At 40.8% G+C, this 17,209-nt stretch overlaps 1 protein-coding gene across 1 annotated transcript in view; it reads right to left on the bottom strand.

Annotated features, from left to right (window-relative positions):
* Positions 1 to 3,167, bottom strand: part of MACROD2 (mono-ADP ribosylhydrolase 2) — an 869,266-nt gene extending 866,099 nt beyond the window's left edge. Inside the window, exon 1 of the mRNA XM_062489395.1 lies at positions 3,122 to 3,167. Within this exon, the coding sequence (XP_062345379.1) occupies positions 3,122 to 3,167 (46 nt within the window). The remainder of the gene's footprint in view (positions 1 to 3,121) is intronic.
* Between the last annotated feature and the right edge of the window lie 14,042 nt (positions 3,168 to 17,209).

Below are 17,209 nucleotides of genomic sequence, written 5' to 3'. Positions count from 1 at the left end.
AAAAGAGATCAGAGCTACAGCAGATGTCCTGTCAGTTGCTAGGTGTCTAGGGTGGTAAAAAAGGCAAGTTTAGCTTTAGCCATTTTCATTTGAACATTAACAGGACACACCTGGTTACCACACTAAAACACATACAGACAGTTGGTTTTGTTTTCTCCTGAGAACATCACCTCTTTTTTCAGACATTTAGTGAAAAGTAAAGCCTCAAACATCGCACAAGTATGACAGCTACTGCCAACCTCAGTCTTCTTCAGACCCTGCTATAAATGGACTTTTCAGGAAAAAACAAAAAAGCCATTCCAATGACCCAAAACTGCAAGCAACCCCAGCACTTCAGCTGATTTTCACAGTCACGTCCTCTTTTCCCTCCCTGCCTCATCAATGCTTTGTATTAGCTCCACACAAAATGACGAGCTTTTTCCCTCCCAAAAGAGGGGCAAAGAAAAAGGGTAGAGAATGTCATGACACCCATACACTACTCAACTTTCTGGGCCTGTTTTTACTAGCAGCACTGTGCTACTTTAAGCACACTAACAGTTTTTCTTGACATGTTAATCACTAATAAATGCTCTTCAATGACTGAAGAATTTTTAGAGGTGTAGGGAAAGGCTAGACCTGTTATTTGCATTTTACATAAAGGACCAGGGCAGATATAAAAAGACCATTTTAATCTCAAGTTGAATAAGCAGAAAAAGATGAACACAGAAACTGCTTCTCAGATCAAACCTTTAAGAAACAGAGGGTCACAGCTGGGTATCCAACTCTACTTCCCGAGCTCCAGGCACAGGAAACTCCAAATACCTGATGTGCACACTGAAGTCCTACAGGTAGGCAGGCCTGCGAGAGCATGCCAGTTTTGAGGGAATGACAAGCAGAGCAAATCTAAGTGCCTTTTGTTGAAGAGGCGACAGAGACAGTCCTGTGCCTTCAAAACACAAGTTCTTCTCTACAGGAAAAGTTTTACAAAATTTTGCTCTTGTGAGTCAGTGGCACAAACTTAAACCTCACAGAGGATGCTCCCAACAGACTTCACTGCAAGTACAGTTTGCTGCCTGTGGCAGAAACTTGGGGAGTTTGCAGGCAGCCCAGTCTTGCATCTAAGGCTCCAAAATCACCTCCATTCCTGCTTCTGCTCCATTACAGCTGTCCTCAAGGAAGATCTCCCCAGGGAGGATGTGAACCAACTCTTAATTACCAAGAATGTAATTAAGAAAAGCAACTATATTGTCAATGGGTTTGAACTCAGTATTTAGCAATCAGTGCTTTTTTTTCCCTTTTAAGAAGTGCTTCAGAATATAAAAGGCTGAGAACAACTGCGCTCAGCTTCATGGGAAGAACAGAGCTCGTGAGCACAGTCAGCTTTGCTGCCTGTGAAACATAAAGGCAGACCCTGACAAGATTTGATTTCCAAAGTACTGACAGGGTAACAAGGAAGGAAGTTGGGTTTCTGTAGTTTTCCTCTCTAGCAAACGAGGTACTTGGTAAGAAAAGCCCCACACGGCTAAAAACTGAAGGGCAATGCCAGCAAGAGAGAAACTTTTTCTGCTTTCATCACTCAAAGTACTTGGGGCCAACTCCGTCAGCATGGTGCTGGAAAAGTTACTGGACCAGAAGACCGGCAAATGCTCTTCATTCTCTCTGGGCAAAAAGACAGGGAGCTGTGGCCAGCTAGCACTCAGAAATGTTTTCCTGAGTGGAAAACATAGTCCTGGATGGGAAAACCTCAGCAGCACTGATTTGCATCCAGTAACATCACCATGCTGATGAGACCATCATCCTCACAGCAGTCTGAGGCACAAAAGTGTGTCAGCAGCTCCAGTTCTTCCCAGACCCTCCACTCTGCCCTTCTTACTAATGGTTTGAGTTCACCTGCCACACTATGAATTCACAGAGAAAGAACAGAGCTGAAAGACAAGTGGGAGTAATAAGAACATTCACTAGAGCCCACTACTAACTTTTGAAAAAAAAAAAAAAATACCATTAAGGGAAAAGTCAGTTATAACTGATCACACATAAACAATGCTTGAGACAATTTGACTGTACCTTCTTCATTGAAAACAGAAACTTCTGCCAGGTGGAAATTTGTTGCCTCAAACTGTAAGACAGTTTGAAAGAAAAAGACTCACTTCATTTGAGAGGAGTTTGACAGGAATAACTAACCTACAGAAAAATAAGTTCATCTGCGCTTTAACAATTTTTCCTTAGAAAAAGTGCACTTGCTCCTGTTCATTGAACTGGTCGTCTGCCTTCTTAGCTTGAAACAGAGTCACAAAGGTGATGGAAGAAAAAAGAGAACTTAAAATATGACCCTCTGATCTGTTTTGCTTTCTATTCTCATCTATTACTACATTAACCATTCCTCCTCACAAATATAAATGTTGTATTTCCACTCCGTAAATTTTTTTCTTAGTTTTTACATTGCTATCCCCAGGATCAATATAAAGTACCAAAAAAAACAATGTCTATACCAAATGTTTGGCCCACAGTTTTCATGCTATTGAGTTTGGCTTAGGAGGTTTTATAAACTGAAAATACACAGGTGGGGGCTCCTTAAAATATATATAAAAATACGTAAGTAGTTCAAAATATGGGACGTAGGGGTGCTCAAAGACTCCCACACCGCAAACATTTCACCCCGGCTGAACGACAGCACAATCTCAACTGATTACACCAAGGATCCCAACAAGCCATGCTTCCTTTCAGAAAGCAAACACGTTGAAAGGAGAGGCAGCACGGTTTGAGAGCATGTACCCAACTTTTCGGCCTGAAACACTCCCACAAGGTGACTCGGGGGCGGGCAGCCCTCCCTCCCCGCAGCTGCACTCCCCACGGGAACGCCGAGCAGTCTGGGGAACATCCCCCATTCCCGCAAGCCCGGGCTGCCATGAGGCTGTTGCAGCCATTAGAGCCCAGGACAAACGCACAGAGCCCGGAGCTGCCCCTTCCCCACCCCGTCCCCTCAGCCGCGGCCGGCGGGAAGCGCCGCCGGACACCCCGCGGTGAGGCTGTGGCTCTGAGGGCACCAGGACCACCCCCACCCTCGCTGGCTCCTTCCCTCTCGGCTCAACACGAGGTTAAAAGGCGGGAGAAGCGGGCCCGGCCACCGGGAAGGGAATAATACCTTTCTCCTCCCGCCACAGCTTTTTCCGCTTGTTGCCGGGGTACATGGTGGTGTGGCTGGCGGCGGCTTTGAGCTTCAGGTTCCCCAGGCTCACGAGGGGGTGGAGGAGACGCCGCGCCAGAGCCAGAGCCGAGCGATACCGACGCCCCGCGCCGCTGCCGGTACCGCTGATCCCTCCGGCTCCGCACCCGCCGCACGGTGCCCGTCAGCCGGGTCACGCCTCGCTCTATCCCGACACCCCCGCAGCGCCCGCCCCGCTCCCCGCCGCCCGTTGGCTCCGGCAGCCGCCGCTCAGCAGCCGCCTCCTCCTCCTCCCGCACCGACCAGGAGGAGCCTGAGCGCGGCGGCGCCGGGCCGGCAGGGTTTGGGGGAGTGTGTTGTACGGGGACACGGCGTGGCGGGAGCTTGGCTGCGACGCTGCGTGCTCTGCGCAGCGCCGGCGCTCGGAGCCCCCGCGGGGCGGGAAGGGAAGGAGGGAGCGGGTGGGCACCGCTGTCCCGCCCCGCCCCGCCACCGCCCCAAGCTCTCCTCCTCCGCCCCTCTGCTTCCGGGTTGCGGCGGTACCGGGCTGTGCCCGGGGCGGCGGGGCTGTTGCCCAGCGACGGCGCTGGGGCCCGGGCCCGAGGGTGGTCGGGCTCGCCCGCTGGCCAGCACCTCCCTTGGGATGGCAGCACCGTGCGGGCCTGGAGCGTCCGGGACACGGGAAACTGCCCCGGCCGGGTTGAAAACAGCTGCTGGAGCTGCAGATGCCGGGCTGAGCTTTCCGCGAGCGGGGCTCCGCTGGTGTGTCCAGAGAAGGGCAGGACAGCTGGCGTAGGGTCTGGAGCACAAGTCCTATGAGGAGTGGCTGAGGGATATGGGCGTGTTCAGCCTGGAGAAAAGGAATTTCAGAGGTGGCCTTGTCACTGTCTAGAACTCCCTGAAAGGAGGCTGCAGCCATGTGGTCCCGTGTAACCAGCATCAGGACAAGAGGACATAGTCTTTGGCTGGGCCAGGGAGGTCCAAATTGGCCATGAGGAGGAAGTTTTTTGCAGAAAGGATGATCAGACATTGGAATGGGCTTCCCAGAGAGGTGGTGGTGTTACCACCCCTGGAGGTGTTTAGGAAAAGAGTAGACACGTCACTCAGTGCTGTATTGTAGCACTGGTGTTCACTCTAAGATTGAACTGGATGATCTCGAAGGTCTTTTCCAACCTAATTGATTCTGAGATTCTGTGACTCCTGGTATCGCTACACCATGCCCCCAGCCCTACTACCACCTGTTGTAAAAATCTTTGCTGGCTGTGGCAGAGGCCAAGGCTCCAAAGGTCAAGGGAGGCCCCTTGGCCCCTGTCCCAAATTGCCAAGGGTAATTTTCTCCTTCACACCAACTTCCATGGACTAAAATAAATACGAAAGCTTCCCTGCAGCTGTACAGATGGTCTTAGCTTCACTTGTGCCCCTGTAGAGGGAAAGGCCCTTCCCCATGCAGATGAATGGATTTACCCCTGGAGCGCAGCAGGTGCTTGACTTAGAGCAGGAGTCATGAGGGGCTGGTGTGACAAAAGACATGCCACAGCCTCACTGTGCTTATTATCTGACATAGCTTCACCAAGACAGAACAGTTCACGGGTACAGAGATGTCTGATTGCAGTAAAACACAGTGTCTACCTTCCATTTTCATATGGAAAATGGAATTCCAGCTAAAGCATATAGAGAATGCCTTGTGTGCAGCCCCTGTTCAAGGACTGGCTTTTCTCTTGTGATACACTCTTGTGCTTCACTTGTACCAAAGAAAGGTGAGGTACAACACAGCAACATTTCAGTAGGACCATTTCACTTCTTTTCTCATAGCTTCTGCTAAACACAAACATTAGCATCTCTACTCTAAGCATTAATCTTGGTACAGTTCCTTACAGTAAAATCATTTTTCTTATCCCACTCAGTGATGCAGGGAGGAACCCAGTTTACCTTTTAATAAATCAAACTGAGTTCTCTTTACAAAGCATATTTGAACATTCATATTAGACCACCTCCTGAAGGGTTGTTTTCTCAATTTTCTCATCTTGATAATAAAAATGAGAGAGAAACCAAGAGGTAAATTTTCCTTTTCTTCTTTTTACATCCATTATGTGGAGCAAATATTTGAACACATATCCTAGATCATCAAATATTTTCCAAGCTACTGAATATTCTAATGTCCTGTGGGAACTGTTCCACATTTTATAAATCAATATTTATTGGACCAAAAGGGGAGAAAGAGAATACTTAGCTCTCTTCCTATAGACGTAATCTGCATACATTCTGCAGTTTCATTTGTAAAAGCAGCTACAAAAGCCATAATTTTGGATAATATCTAAAGCAAGTGTGTACATATATAAAAGGGGGAAAAAATTAAGCCTGATGTTTATACCAGCACCAAAATTAAAGACAAGGTAAGAGACAGAAATAAAACTGATCTTCAACTTAAAAACAGAAGTGCCTAAATGTTACTATTCCAGGAAGAAAATTCCTACTGCATTTTACTTTTTTTTTTTCTTCTGTTGCCGGTGATACAATTGATTCCACTGAAGAAGTAACAAATTGTGCCACTGACCAGCATGACCTGTCTTCTTATACTTGTTAATTCTGGATGCCCAAAGGCAGAGAAACAATCAGCATTATCATACATGCTGGGAAAAATCACCTAAAAAGTAATATTTCAGTATTTGGATGAAAACATCATGCTGCAAACTTGGAGATTATTTTCTGAGAACACTTTAGCAAGCTGTATAGCTCAGAAGGGCTTAAAAACATTCTGTTGAAAAATTGAGCACCAACAGAAAAGTGGTGTCGGTCTAATGATCTGTGTCTATTTAGTCCATCCAAGGCCTAGTGAACTAGGTTCAGAATGGGGATATTCTGAACAGGAAGACAGGAAAGCTGGGCAATGTCCAAAATTTGTATTTAAGAGATATATAGCCAGGCAGAATACTAATATCTGCAAAATTAACATTTAACATATGGATAAAGTAATGACTGGTTCAAGAGTTCCCATTAGAGATATAATAAGAAATATAAATGCATATGAGAGTGAATACTATGCTATAGAAGTGAACAAATGTACCAAAGGAGAGCTAGAGCCTTGGTCCAAACTGCTGGATCATCCAAGCAAACCAGCATTAAGGCCCCAATGTGCAGTATTTCCACTGCCATCAACCATGCTGACCGAAATGAAGGCAGTGGCACAGCAGATCCTGCAAAGCTGAACAGATCCAGGGCCCTGCATGAGGCACTTTGGGGCCACTGGATGAGCTCTGGGGGTCAGCTGTGGTGAGGGAGCCATGGCACACCAGGAGAGAGTCAGTTTGAGATGCAGATTTAAAAGAAAGGATCAAAATATCAGTTGCTGGAGAAATAGAGAGGATGGCAATGGAAGTTGGCTGTTCCAAGTCTTGATAGTCTTAAAAACATTTGAGAAGTTCTGTGTCAAAGAGGGAAGGGTGAACTGATGCCATCTTCATGACCACAGTGTAGTGCAGGGTCAGGGCCTGTGTTTGTGGACATTAAACCATGGTTAGCGAGACTGGGCAGTTTTGTGAGAAAAGGCAAAGTTAACAAGAAGACAATTTGTATGAAAATGGCAATAAGCAGCTCTTTTCATTGTTTACAGTGGAGAACAGTTTTTATTTATTTTTGACACTCTTTATTCATTTTTCCCTTGAATACAGTGAAAAAGGTAAATATGAAATTAAGGTATCTTAAATAATTTAATTTTTTGTAATTTAAATATCAATTTTATTGATAAAAAATTTAAATGCAGATCTATATTCAGATTATTTCCTCAACTTCTACCTCATTAAAGAAGAAAGTGACAGAACACTGAGGAGTTTTACATGTTAAGAAAAAATTAGTTCATCATGTATGTGAAAGTACCTTTTTAAAATGTATAATAGCTGTAGCTATTAAAAAAATAGATTTATTACACCAATAATAGAGCAACATAATAATCTAAAATGTGTTTATAATTTATTTATATTTGATAAAAAATCACCCATCATTATTCTTCTCAAACCTTGTAGCAAGCTGTGCATTATACACAGTCCTGCTGGTTTTGATAAACCCTGTGCCATGCACATTTCCATTGCTGGAAATTTGAACTCAAACTTACAGCCCCTGTACATTAACCATGAAGTCTCTTGTCCTGTCCATTCTTATCATATGGTGGAACTGTTCCAAGTCCTTTTCCCAAAGCTCCCACAATATCGCTGGTGAGATGTCACCTTTTATTAGCACATCTACTCTGAGATACACTAACATGCATTGAAAACATAAAATGAACACCATCCATCTTTCATGTGACAGCTGCATTCCACTTACTGAACTTTCAAGCTCATGGCACACCTGGGTCAAACTTCTGTTAATAAAATGATGCTGAGTGACAGAAGAGTGGGAGTTAACTGCCTGCAAGCATTTGATAAACTGTTACCTCTAATTTCTTTGGCTTGTGGCCTTGGGCAAATGTGCTAAAGAGGAAACAAGTAACAACAGCCCATTTGTCCAAGTGAGTGAGTGGAGATGAAGATGAAAGGCAATATATTCGTGTTACTCACAGCTTTATGATGGTCAGGGAACTGTCTTTTGGTCCATTAAATAATGTGATAGCTAAACTATTCAAAGAAAGAGAAGACAAATGTTTCTGTACTTTTGACATGTCTGTTGATATGACTGCATGATTCTACCATTTCATAAGTAATCAAATGCACAGTGTTTCAGTTTAGCCACTAAGGTTATAGTTGTAACTAGATATTGTGATTTTTATAGTAAATAAATAATATATTAAACACATACATAATTTGAGATAATTGATCAAATAATGTAATATATACACATTATTAAGTAACATTTATGACAAGACTAATTTTTAAATATTTTGATATATGCTTGTTTCATTCTGGATTTGTTGCAGCATTACAAACTTCTAGAAGATAATTTTGCATTTCCTTTGAAGTCAGACCTATTTTAAATCAATTATTTTGTAAAACATTGTACCAATATAGTAGCGTTTTAACACAGTTCAGTCTGGTGATGTAAATGAATGGAGCATTTTCCCAAGACTTAATTACAGTTTGGAAGTACTGTGTGTGATTATGTACACTGTGTGGGACTGATGCATGTTATAATTGCTGCATGTGGTTACCATGTCATTACCTGATTTCTGCAGTGGGTGCTGATGTTCACTACATCCATAGGCAAAGGAGGCAAGGGAGAAAGGCAAAAGAGAAAGAGCTTTTCAGAGTTTCCATAATAACCCCACAGACCTGATTTTTATGTGCAGCAGAAGACCCAGGAAAAAAAGGCATGAATGTTCAACTTAGGCTCCTCTCCAGGATCAGTATCATATGGAAGAGATAAAAATACAAGCTGAAAAAGTCAGCAAGTTGATCCAGACTGCAACTGTCTTCTGCTCCTGGAACTATTCCTGGCTCAGAGAGAAAAAGATGAAGAAAAAAGAAGTGTCCCAACTCAGAGATGATTCAATGCAGAGTGAAGTATAATGCCACACTGGCTCTCTGGGAGTTTGCTACCGTTCAGGTGTTTGTAGGTGTTGATGGTGGTGCTTGCACAAACCATTTGAGACCTCTGCCAGTGGCTGCTGGAAACAGAAGTGACTTTAAATCTCAGTCATTCTGTATCTGAATGAACTAATATGTGTTCCACAAAGTACTTAATAGAGAAGAAAACTTTAAGTAGGAAATTACTCTTCTGTATGCCACTTGAAAAAGTGGAATTGCTGTTCAGCCTACAATGTCCTCAGTAAAAACTAGAGATTGAAAGCACAAACAGAATGAGAGTCAATATGACCTCAATAGAGAATTAAATAAATAAAAAAAAATAATTAAAAAAAATAAAAAAGGCAAGCATAAAGTGCATAAAAGCAATTCCACTGGCTTCACCAGCACTACTGATGTACTCTGCTAGGAACTCGACCTCAGCAGGCTGTGTACAACCTTCTTATCATCAAGAGAGCCACATCATCAAGTGTCTCTGCAAGGACAGAACGTAATTAAATGGGATCATATCTAGCAGAGGAAAGCATAATGTTAATCTGCAGTAGTAGTAAAAATATTCCCTGGTTACAAAATTCCTTAAATAATAGCTTCTCTTCTTTCCAGAAAAACAACATCCTGGTATTAGAAATGTTCAAGCTAGGTGACCATAAGAAGAGACAAAAATGCATTTTCATGTTTTGGTTCTTCCCTCATCACTGCACACATCTACATCTGTGCTTGGGTTTTTATTTTAAGACTGCAAAGGGCAGAAGGCAAGTGATTTATTCCAACATGCTGTGCCACTATAGAGCTGAAGTGGGGCTGGTTGGGCTGGGAAGTAATGGGTTGCTAAAACCAATAAAAGATGGGAGCACCTTTAAAAGGCATCTAACATGCTGATTGTTAAATTAGGCTGAAATACATTATCAAAGAAAGCTTTCAAGTGTCAGAAATGAAAGAATGTCATACATTCTTCACTGAGGAAATCTAGATCTCACCAGAGGGGACATCCACTGTCATTATTCTGCTATTTTATCCGTTTTGTCTTTCATAACAACTTTGTCGCCAGACAGGAAAAAAAAGAAAAAAAAAGCTAAGAGGTAACTGAGAGTTGAAAGAATGAGCAAATAGAATAGATATATGATGTAAGAATTGGAAAAATAACTCAAAATTTTAAAATTACATACAGTGTAAAGCTGGTACAAAACAGTTGATAAAAAGTGAGGCTATTTTGAATGTAGATACTGTACATCTTACTATTTTTGTTTCAACAGATAACGTGCATCATCAAAATCAGTGGAATTATACCACTACAAAATATGTTTATTTCATACATAACAATAAATGACTGAATTAATTTTTCCAGTCTGCTTTCCCATCTCTCTCCTTTGCTTGGTTATTTTGTTTGGTTTAGCTTTATTCCCTCTAAATGATGCCATTTATTAATGGCTTGCTATTCTCACAATTTCTGATTGATTTTGTTGTTAAATCCATCCATTCGTACACACCTTTTGGTGCACAGACTGGAACCAAATACCAAGGCACATTTTGATTATGAAAGTACAGGTCCAAGGCTCATTTTGATTATGAAAGTACAGGTCCTAGTGAACATTAGTGAGATTCTGTGTGTGATACAAACAGAACCCCAGCATGTACAAAATGAAGGAATCATGGACACTGTGGCTGAAAGGCCCACAGAAGATCTTAGTCCAAAGCAAGGTTGCATTAGGATGCTCAGAGATTTGACAGGTTAGGTACTGAACACCTCCTGGGGTAGTGGATTCACAACCTCTCCAGGCAACCTGTCCCAGCCTTGGCTGGATTTGCTGAAGTTTATCACCACCCATTTTACATTTTCATCTAGAATCCAGCTTTAAAGGAATAATCTGAGGAATTTAAATTCAACTGTCTGGCGTACCACAATGCATAGGGCTGAGTGAGTGTATCTGCTCACTCTGTACCTTTCCTGCTGTAGCCTCAGACCTCTGCTGGATAGCATGGTCTATCACCGCACAAAGAACTATATGTTCATATTGTATAGAGTCCAACACAAAAGAACTGGGGTGGAGGGTGTCTGCTGAAGCAATGGCATGGTTACTTTCCAGGTAATTTTTCTTTCTAATTTTACTTTACTCGTTTTGTCATCTCTTGCATTTTGTTTGCTTTGCCTAACATTTTGTGTTGTTTATTGCTAATCTTTCCATTACTAGCCAGGGTATTTTTGACCCCTGTAAATACAACACATGCTCCTGCTCCTTTTCTTGCAATGCTTCCAGCGCTGCACAAGCATATCTATGTTTTCCTTTTCTTCTTTTTCCATCTTAATGCAATATAAACCGTATCCACTTCACCACTTTTCTCTCAATTAAATTGTTCTAAATTGCTTGTTTGGTGTGAAGGGAGAACAAAATTGTAATAATAAATGCTTTACTTTTAAACACCTGAGTATCATAACAGTTTGTGTGTATTGTATTCAGTGTAATTATACCACTTGGCAAAAAATCATTCAAAATTTGGGAGTTCAGGTTTTAAAGGAGATAAAATTAAAAATAATTTTATATATAATAATACTGAGCCTGAATTATGTTAATTAAAATGTTCTCCCCATAATTGGAATGTATTGCTTTGTAAATAGCAGTTATGTATCAGTGACATACTATATGATATACAAGAAAAGTAGGATATTTACATCACAATTCTTAGAAGATGTTTTAATTCTGACTTCCATTATATATATATATATATATATATATATTCCTCATCACCATTAACTATTTTTTGCCTTGTCACAGTAGTTTTTGTTGTTTGTATGCTAATAGCTTTTGCTAATGTGCCCAAATCAGCGCAAATATTTTTATTAGTCCACAAATACTTCTTGACCTGTAGGAGGCAGGTTTGTTTTTATTCCCCACCAAGTTGGTCAAGAATTGTATTATGAGCTCTCTTCTATTCCTATCAAACTTCCCGTGAAACCCTCCTTTTATTTTGACCCTGAGTGAATTATTTACGGTGGATACAGAATGTTCTTTGCAACAGTGAATCCAAAACCAAGTGCTAACCCTGTCAGAGAGAGCAGGGAGTATAAAACACTTTGTTCTCTCCTGCAGGGAGCCAGGCAGGACTCTAGTGCTGGTCACTGCCCATTCTCCTCAGAGGAGCTCCATGATCCAGCAGCCTTATCCCCATGGCTCTGCAATGCTGCCTTGCTTCCAGGCCATTTTCCTGACTGCACAGTAACACAGAGGAGTTTGCATGGTGTATCCTCTTCCATGGGTTATCTACAAGCTTGACAAAGGTCCTGATATCCTCTTTGTTGTTAATACATCTCGACTTACGTACAATAAGTAGTACTGTCAAGGCTGACTTATAGCAAATTCTCCAAATAATCCATGCCAGGGAAAATGAAGACTTTCTGCCTGCTCATGCGTAGCAGTCTAAGGGATAGATAGCTGGCTAAAACACCAGCATCACACTTTTTCCAGCTACTTAATTTATGGTTATTCATGTAGGTGGCTACAGCTCAGTGCTAGTATCCTGCCTTTTGTTATAAGCTGGGAAATTAATTTATTCTTCTTTTTCTTCTTTTAGCAATCCCTTCCTGAAAGCCCTTTCAAGAAGTGGTCTGTGGTGTTCTCATTAGAATTTAATCTCTTATGTGTCTCAGATACATTCTGCTTTGATAGAAACAAAATAGGTTTATAAAAAAAATGAAACTTGTTACAAATAATTTGCTTATTTTCAGAAGAAAACATTTTTTTAAAACCACAGAGAAATAATGTTTCAAAACAACTAAATGCACTTCAAAACATAATTGTATAATTTACCGGGAAGAAGGTTTAGTCCCTCCAACACAATCAAAAACTGTGTTGCACATTACTTCTCTTAATAAATTTGAAAAATTGTCTGAAGTGCCAGTATTTTTTACTAACACCCAAATTGCATCCACAGATATTTGAAGGTAGCATGGATAGGCAGCAGTTCCCCATAGTCACTGCTAATGGAACCTTTGGAGCTGGAGCATTTAGTGCCCAGTGCTGGAAACAGCTTCCAGGAGGCTCAGGCAGGCTGTGGTGGTATTTGGGGTGACCCAAAGCAGTGCTGTGGAGGCCTGCAGGAGCTGAGAACCCGCTGGGTACCATGGGAATAAGGTTGGCCAAACCTGGCAAAAATCAGCATGAACCATTCACATGGCTGAGGAATAACAGGAAGGGAGGGTCAGTCACTGTGTGTACCCTGAGTTTCCAGGAGGTGAGGCCACAGCACCACTGATACTTGTGTGAATGACTTGCAGAGCCTGCCAGGACTGGAAGATCACAAAGCAATGACAATTCCAATTACTCCCAAGGAGCATTGCAGGAACTTGTACTTCTTGTTGAGCCCTCACTCAGAGGGTTACTGTTCTATCTGGACACTGAGATGACATTTGAGGATACAGCAGGCAGGAACAAGAGAGATCAGATGATGTCTCAGAGCTCTTATGAATGGCTAGAATGGGACACAATCTAAACAAGTCTCTGGAGGGCAGCTTCCCCAGAGAAGTTGCTGAAGAATAAGTCCATGCACTTCAGAGTGCAAGTGCACACCTTTGCAATCTGTCTGCCCAGCCCTGGCCACCACAGGTGTCAAGACCATGTGTGCCCAAATGACTTGTCACCAGAAGTTGCTGGAGATCTTAGGTCTGCACTTCACACAGCAGTGAAGTCCAGCAGCTATGTCCTCTGCTCAGGGAGAGCAAGACCATCAGTGGGATAGATTGCCAGGCATTTGTCCCTAGGACCCAGAAATGAATGCAGTGAACAGCTGTCACCTCACAGAAGTTGTTCTCCCTCCCTCAGCCACACATCTTTCTACAAATGGAGTTACTAGTAATTAGCTGAGCCACAAGCATCTCTCACTATCTGTCCCTCTCTCTGGTAGCTGTTCACCACTACAGAATTGGGCAGTGAAATACATTTGAGCACAGAAATGGGTAGGGCTAATGAGAGGTCATTTTTTTAAGTCCTGAATCTTAAGGACTGTTTCTTACAGTAATTGTTCTCTCAAGCAATAGCTAAAAGTCGCAATTTTCAATAAAGTCTTACAATGTGCTATCATTACTGTGGTGAACTATATTGTTATTATTGAAAAAATGAAATAGCATTAAGCTGCTGTTATATATAGCAGCATATACTAGCAATGTCTTTTATCTTGCTGCTGATAAAGCAGGAACCTGAAAAGTCCCTCCAAGACTGATGAATCAGTCCAGGTTCTTAAACTAAGAATCAGCTGGAAATTGAAATTCATCACATACAGCTGGAGTTGCCCCACAATATTTGAATACAATCACCTTTTGTGAAGTGGTCATTAATTTTGGTTCTGCTCATTTTTAATATCCAATCAATACCTCATGCACATGATTTGTGACAAGGGCACTTATTAAATGAGTTCAATTTTAAGTGCTAAGCTATAGATGACTTGTATGTAGGAAACACTTAACAAATATTTGCTTCCAGATGCAATTATTTTAGTAGTAAATTTTTGAAATAAAATCTTATTTTATGCCTAAAACCAGTTGCATTTGAATGTTTTTATTGGAAATAAGTTATACCAGAGACAGTCTTGTCTGTGAACAAGAGAATCATAGGCTGCTCTCCAAAAACTTTTTATTGCTAATTTTTTTCTGCTGGAGACTTGCACATATTTTTTGACTGAATTTATTTTGTGCTGATGCTTTGCATGTGGGGTAGTAAACAGGCTTATTAATAACAATCCATCTGAAACCAGTGTATTTATTAAACAATTTAGTTCTTTGGGCCTTGCTTCAGTTGCATTTGAAAACAAGGTTAACTTTTTTGGATTGGTAAACAGCACTCTAAACAATTTAAAAAATGCTCATCATGAAACACTTCTGTGGTTTGTGAAATATTAACAGCTTTCTATATATGGAATATATATTACAGTTTTTAAAAATGTTATCATTATAGATTGCGTCTGTAAGGCAGCAGAACGGTTTTCATGATGGTTTCTGGTTTTGACACTCATCTTACTTGCTGACATTTTCCTCTATTTAACATCACCCTGAAAATTAAGTAATATGAAATGTTGCCAAAAATATTATTTAATCATAACTGATGCAAATTCACAAAAAAAAGGAACCTAGAATATGACTTCTCAGACCTTAATAAAAAATTGCCCCTTCTGGCAATCTAATTGGACAATTTAACAAGTTTCCAATACAAGGGAAATCAACTACCCTTTAAAAAAAAAAAAGGTAAATTAGCATTTTATGTTGTAGACTCAAGTCTGCAAAACTTCAGTCTCATCATGTTGCTCTAGTTATACAAAATGGGGTAGAAATAGCCCCAGGGAAGAATTCGAAAATAATGAGATTAGTTCAAGTGGAGCTGACAGAGCAACTTTCTATCAGTCCCCCAACTCTAAGCCAAATATCCAGATGCAGCAGGTAATATTCACCTTAAACTATCACAAGATCAGCTACAATTTACCTGTGGTTTCTACCTCTGTTTTTCTGGTTAAATACACAACTTAGGATATTGTTAGAAGGTACAGACTACAACCTTTATGAGAAGTTAAAACACCAGATTTACAGTGTACTACCACATCTGCCTTAGCAGAGCTTTGCAGTAAATTTGCACAATTTTCCCATTTCTATAATAACAGCATCTGCTTAGCTTTAAAATAGCTTCTGTGTGAAAAATGGAAAAACAGAATGTTTTTAGTTCACCCTGGCCATTTGGTGGCAATATACCTGCCAGACCTACAGTGGCACAAAGATCATTAATTGAGACACTGCCAAAGGGGCATAACACTTTTAATGATAAATTCTTCACGTCTTTCCAAAAGGTCACAGCCAGTATTTCAGCTTTAGGCTTGTTTATTGCCTAGAGCAAATTTGATTTTGATAGACTTAATACAAGCTATGGAAAAGGTGAACTAGAATGGTTACATGTTTCAAACATGAAAAATATTCCAGGGAAAATAGAAATGCTGCTGCACTTGAACTTCATGCAAATAAAGACTTACCTGAACATAAATTATGTGCATTTTTGAACAAGGCTGCCTAGTTGAAAAAAAACAAAGCATATTAATATTATAATACCAGGATGAGATAGCTTGATCTTAGTTTGATAGACATGACTTAAAACCTAGTTTAAGGAGGTCATCACAGTGTATATCATGGATAGACGGAAATGAAAAACCAGAAAATAGAAATCCTAGCAGTAATTATTTAGTGAAAAATCAATTTAAACCCAATCTAAAAATAGTTCTAAACTAGAAACACCAGTGAATTTAATTTTTATTATTTCTCCACTGTCCTTCCAGCATAGGCACAACAAGGCTGATATTAAAGTGCTTTTGTTAGCACAGCTTTATTTGATGAACCAATCCTTGCCAAAGTACTAATTTATTAATATAACTCTGCCAGCAGACTTTTTTGAGTGTATTATCCAGCCTCATACAAAGTCTGTCTCTGCCTGTCTTTGGATCCTTAATTGGCCATCATCCTCTTTAGGCAGTTTCACATCACACTATCTAAATGAAATACTGCAATGATTCAGCAATGACAGGTACAGGTTTCAAATGTTTGAACTTTTTTGTATCCTAGTTTAATATAAGTAAACTGTATAAAACCATCAAAACTGGTCTGGTGTCAGTCTTGTTGGATTCTCCTGGTATATTCCTGTATCTGAGCAGGATTAGAGAGAAGCCTGAAAAGGTTTTTAGTCCCAAAAAGGGCAGATGCTGCAGGCAGAAGTTCCCATTACCTTCAATGATGATGGAATACCATCTGTGGTCACAAATGCCATTTCAGAAGTGATGTCAAGTTTCAGTTGAAAAAGTAACACCCTGAAAGATAAAACTAAAATGGGAACTACCTGAACACCTGACACTGTATTCCAGATGCTGAAGAAATATTAATGGGAATGCTAAAATTTTGTTTCTTCAAAGATTTCTAAGACTCTCCCCTTATAGAAAAGTTGATTATAGGAGTTTTCTTCAGGAAGAAAAAGTAGATCAAGGATAGCTCCCAGCAGGAAGTAAAAATGAGGGGCATTAGCTGAGGAGCATTAACAAGATTTATATCAGTAGCCATGGACAGTATTTTGGTAAGTGGAGAGGGGTGGAAAATTGTGTATGTGTTTTGCTGGAGTTCTTTTGTTTTCTTAGGAAAAATCAGAATTTGGATTCCTTGTCTTAAGAAACAGCTTTGGAAAGATAAAAATGGAAGTAAGGTTCCTTCTTAAAGGTCAAATTTCAACAACAATAAAGCAAGGTTATAGCTACATTCACTGGATCTGTACATATCCCCAGGCTGTCTGTGGAGGCTACACTGACTTACAGGGAATGAAACCTGGCACGGCCTTTCAGATGTTGGGAAATTAGGTCAGGCTCATGTGAAACACAATCAGGCAAACACTCAGGAAAAAAAAATGTTCAAGTGATTGTGATGCTCATGGCACACTAAATGAAACAATAGTTTTTTGAGAATCTCAGTGAACTTTTATTTTGATTGAACTTTTATCTCAGTTATTCTTTCAAACTATACTTGGAAAGGGTCATCAGGGTCGTTTACTTA

The sequence above is a fragment of the Cinclus cinclus genome, chromosome 3, assembly GCF_963662255.1.
Source record: "Cinclus cinclus chromosome 3, bCinCin1.1, whole genome shotgun sequence".
Lineage (NCBI taxonomy): Eukaryota > Metazoa > Chordata > Aves > Passeriformes > Cinclidae > Cinclus > Cinclus cinclus.
This window is presented reverse-complemented; position numbering and strand designations above follow the sequence as displayed.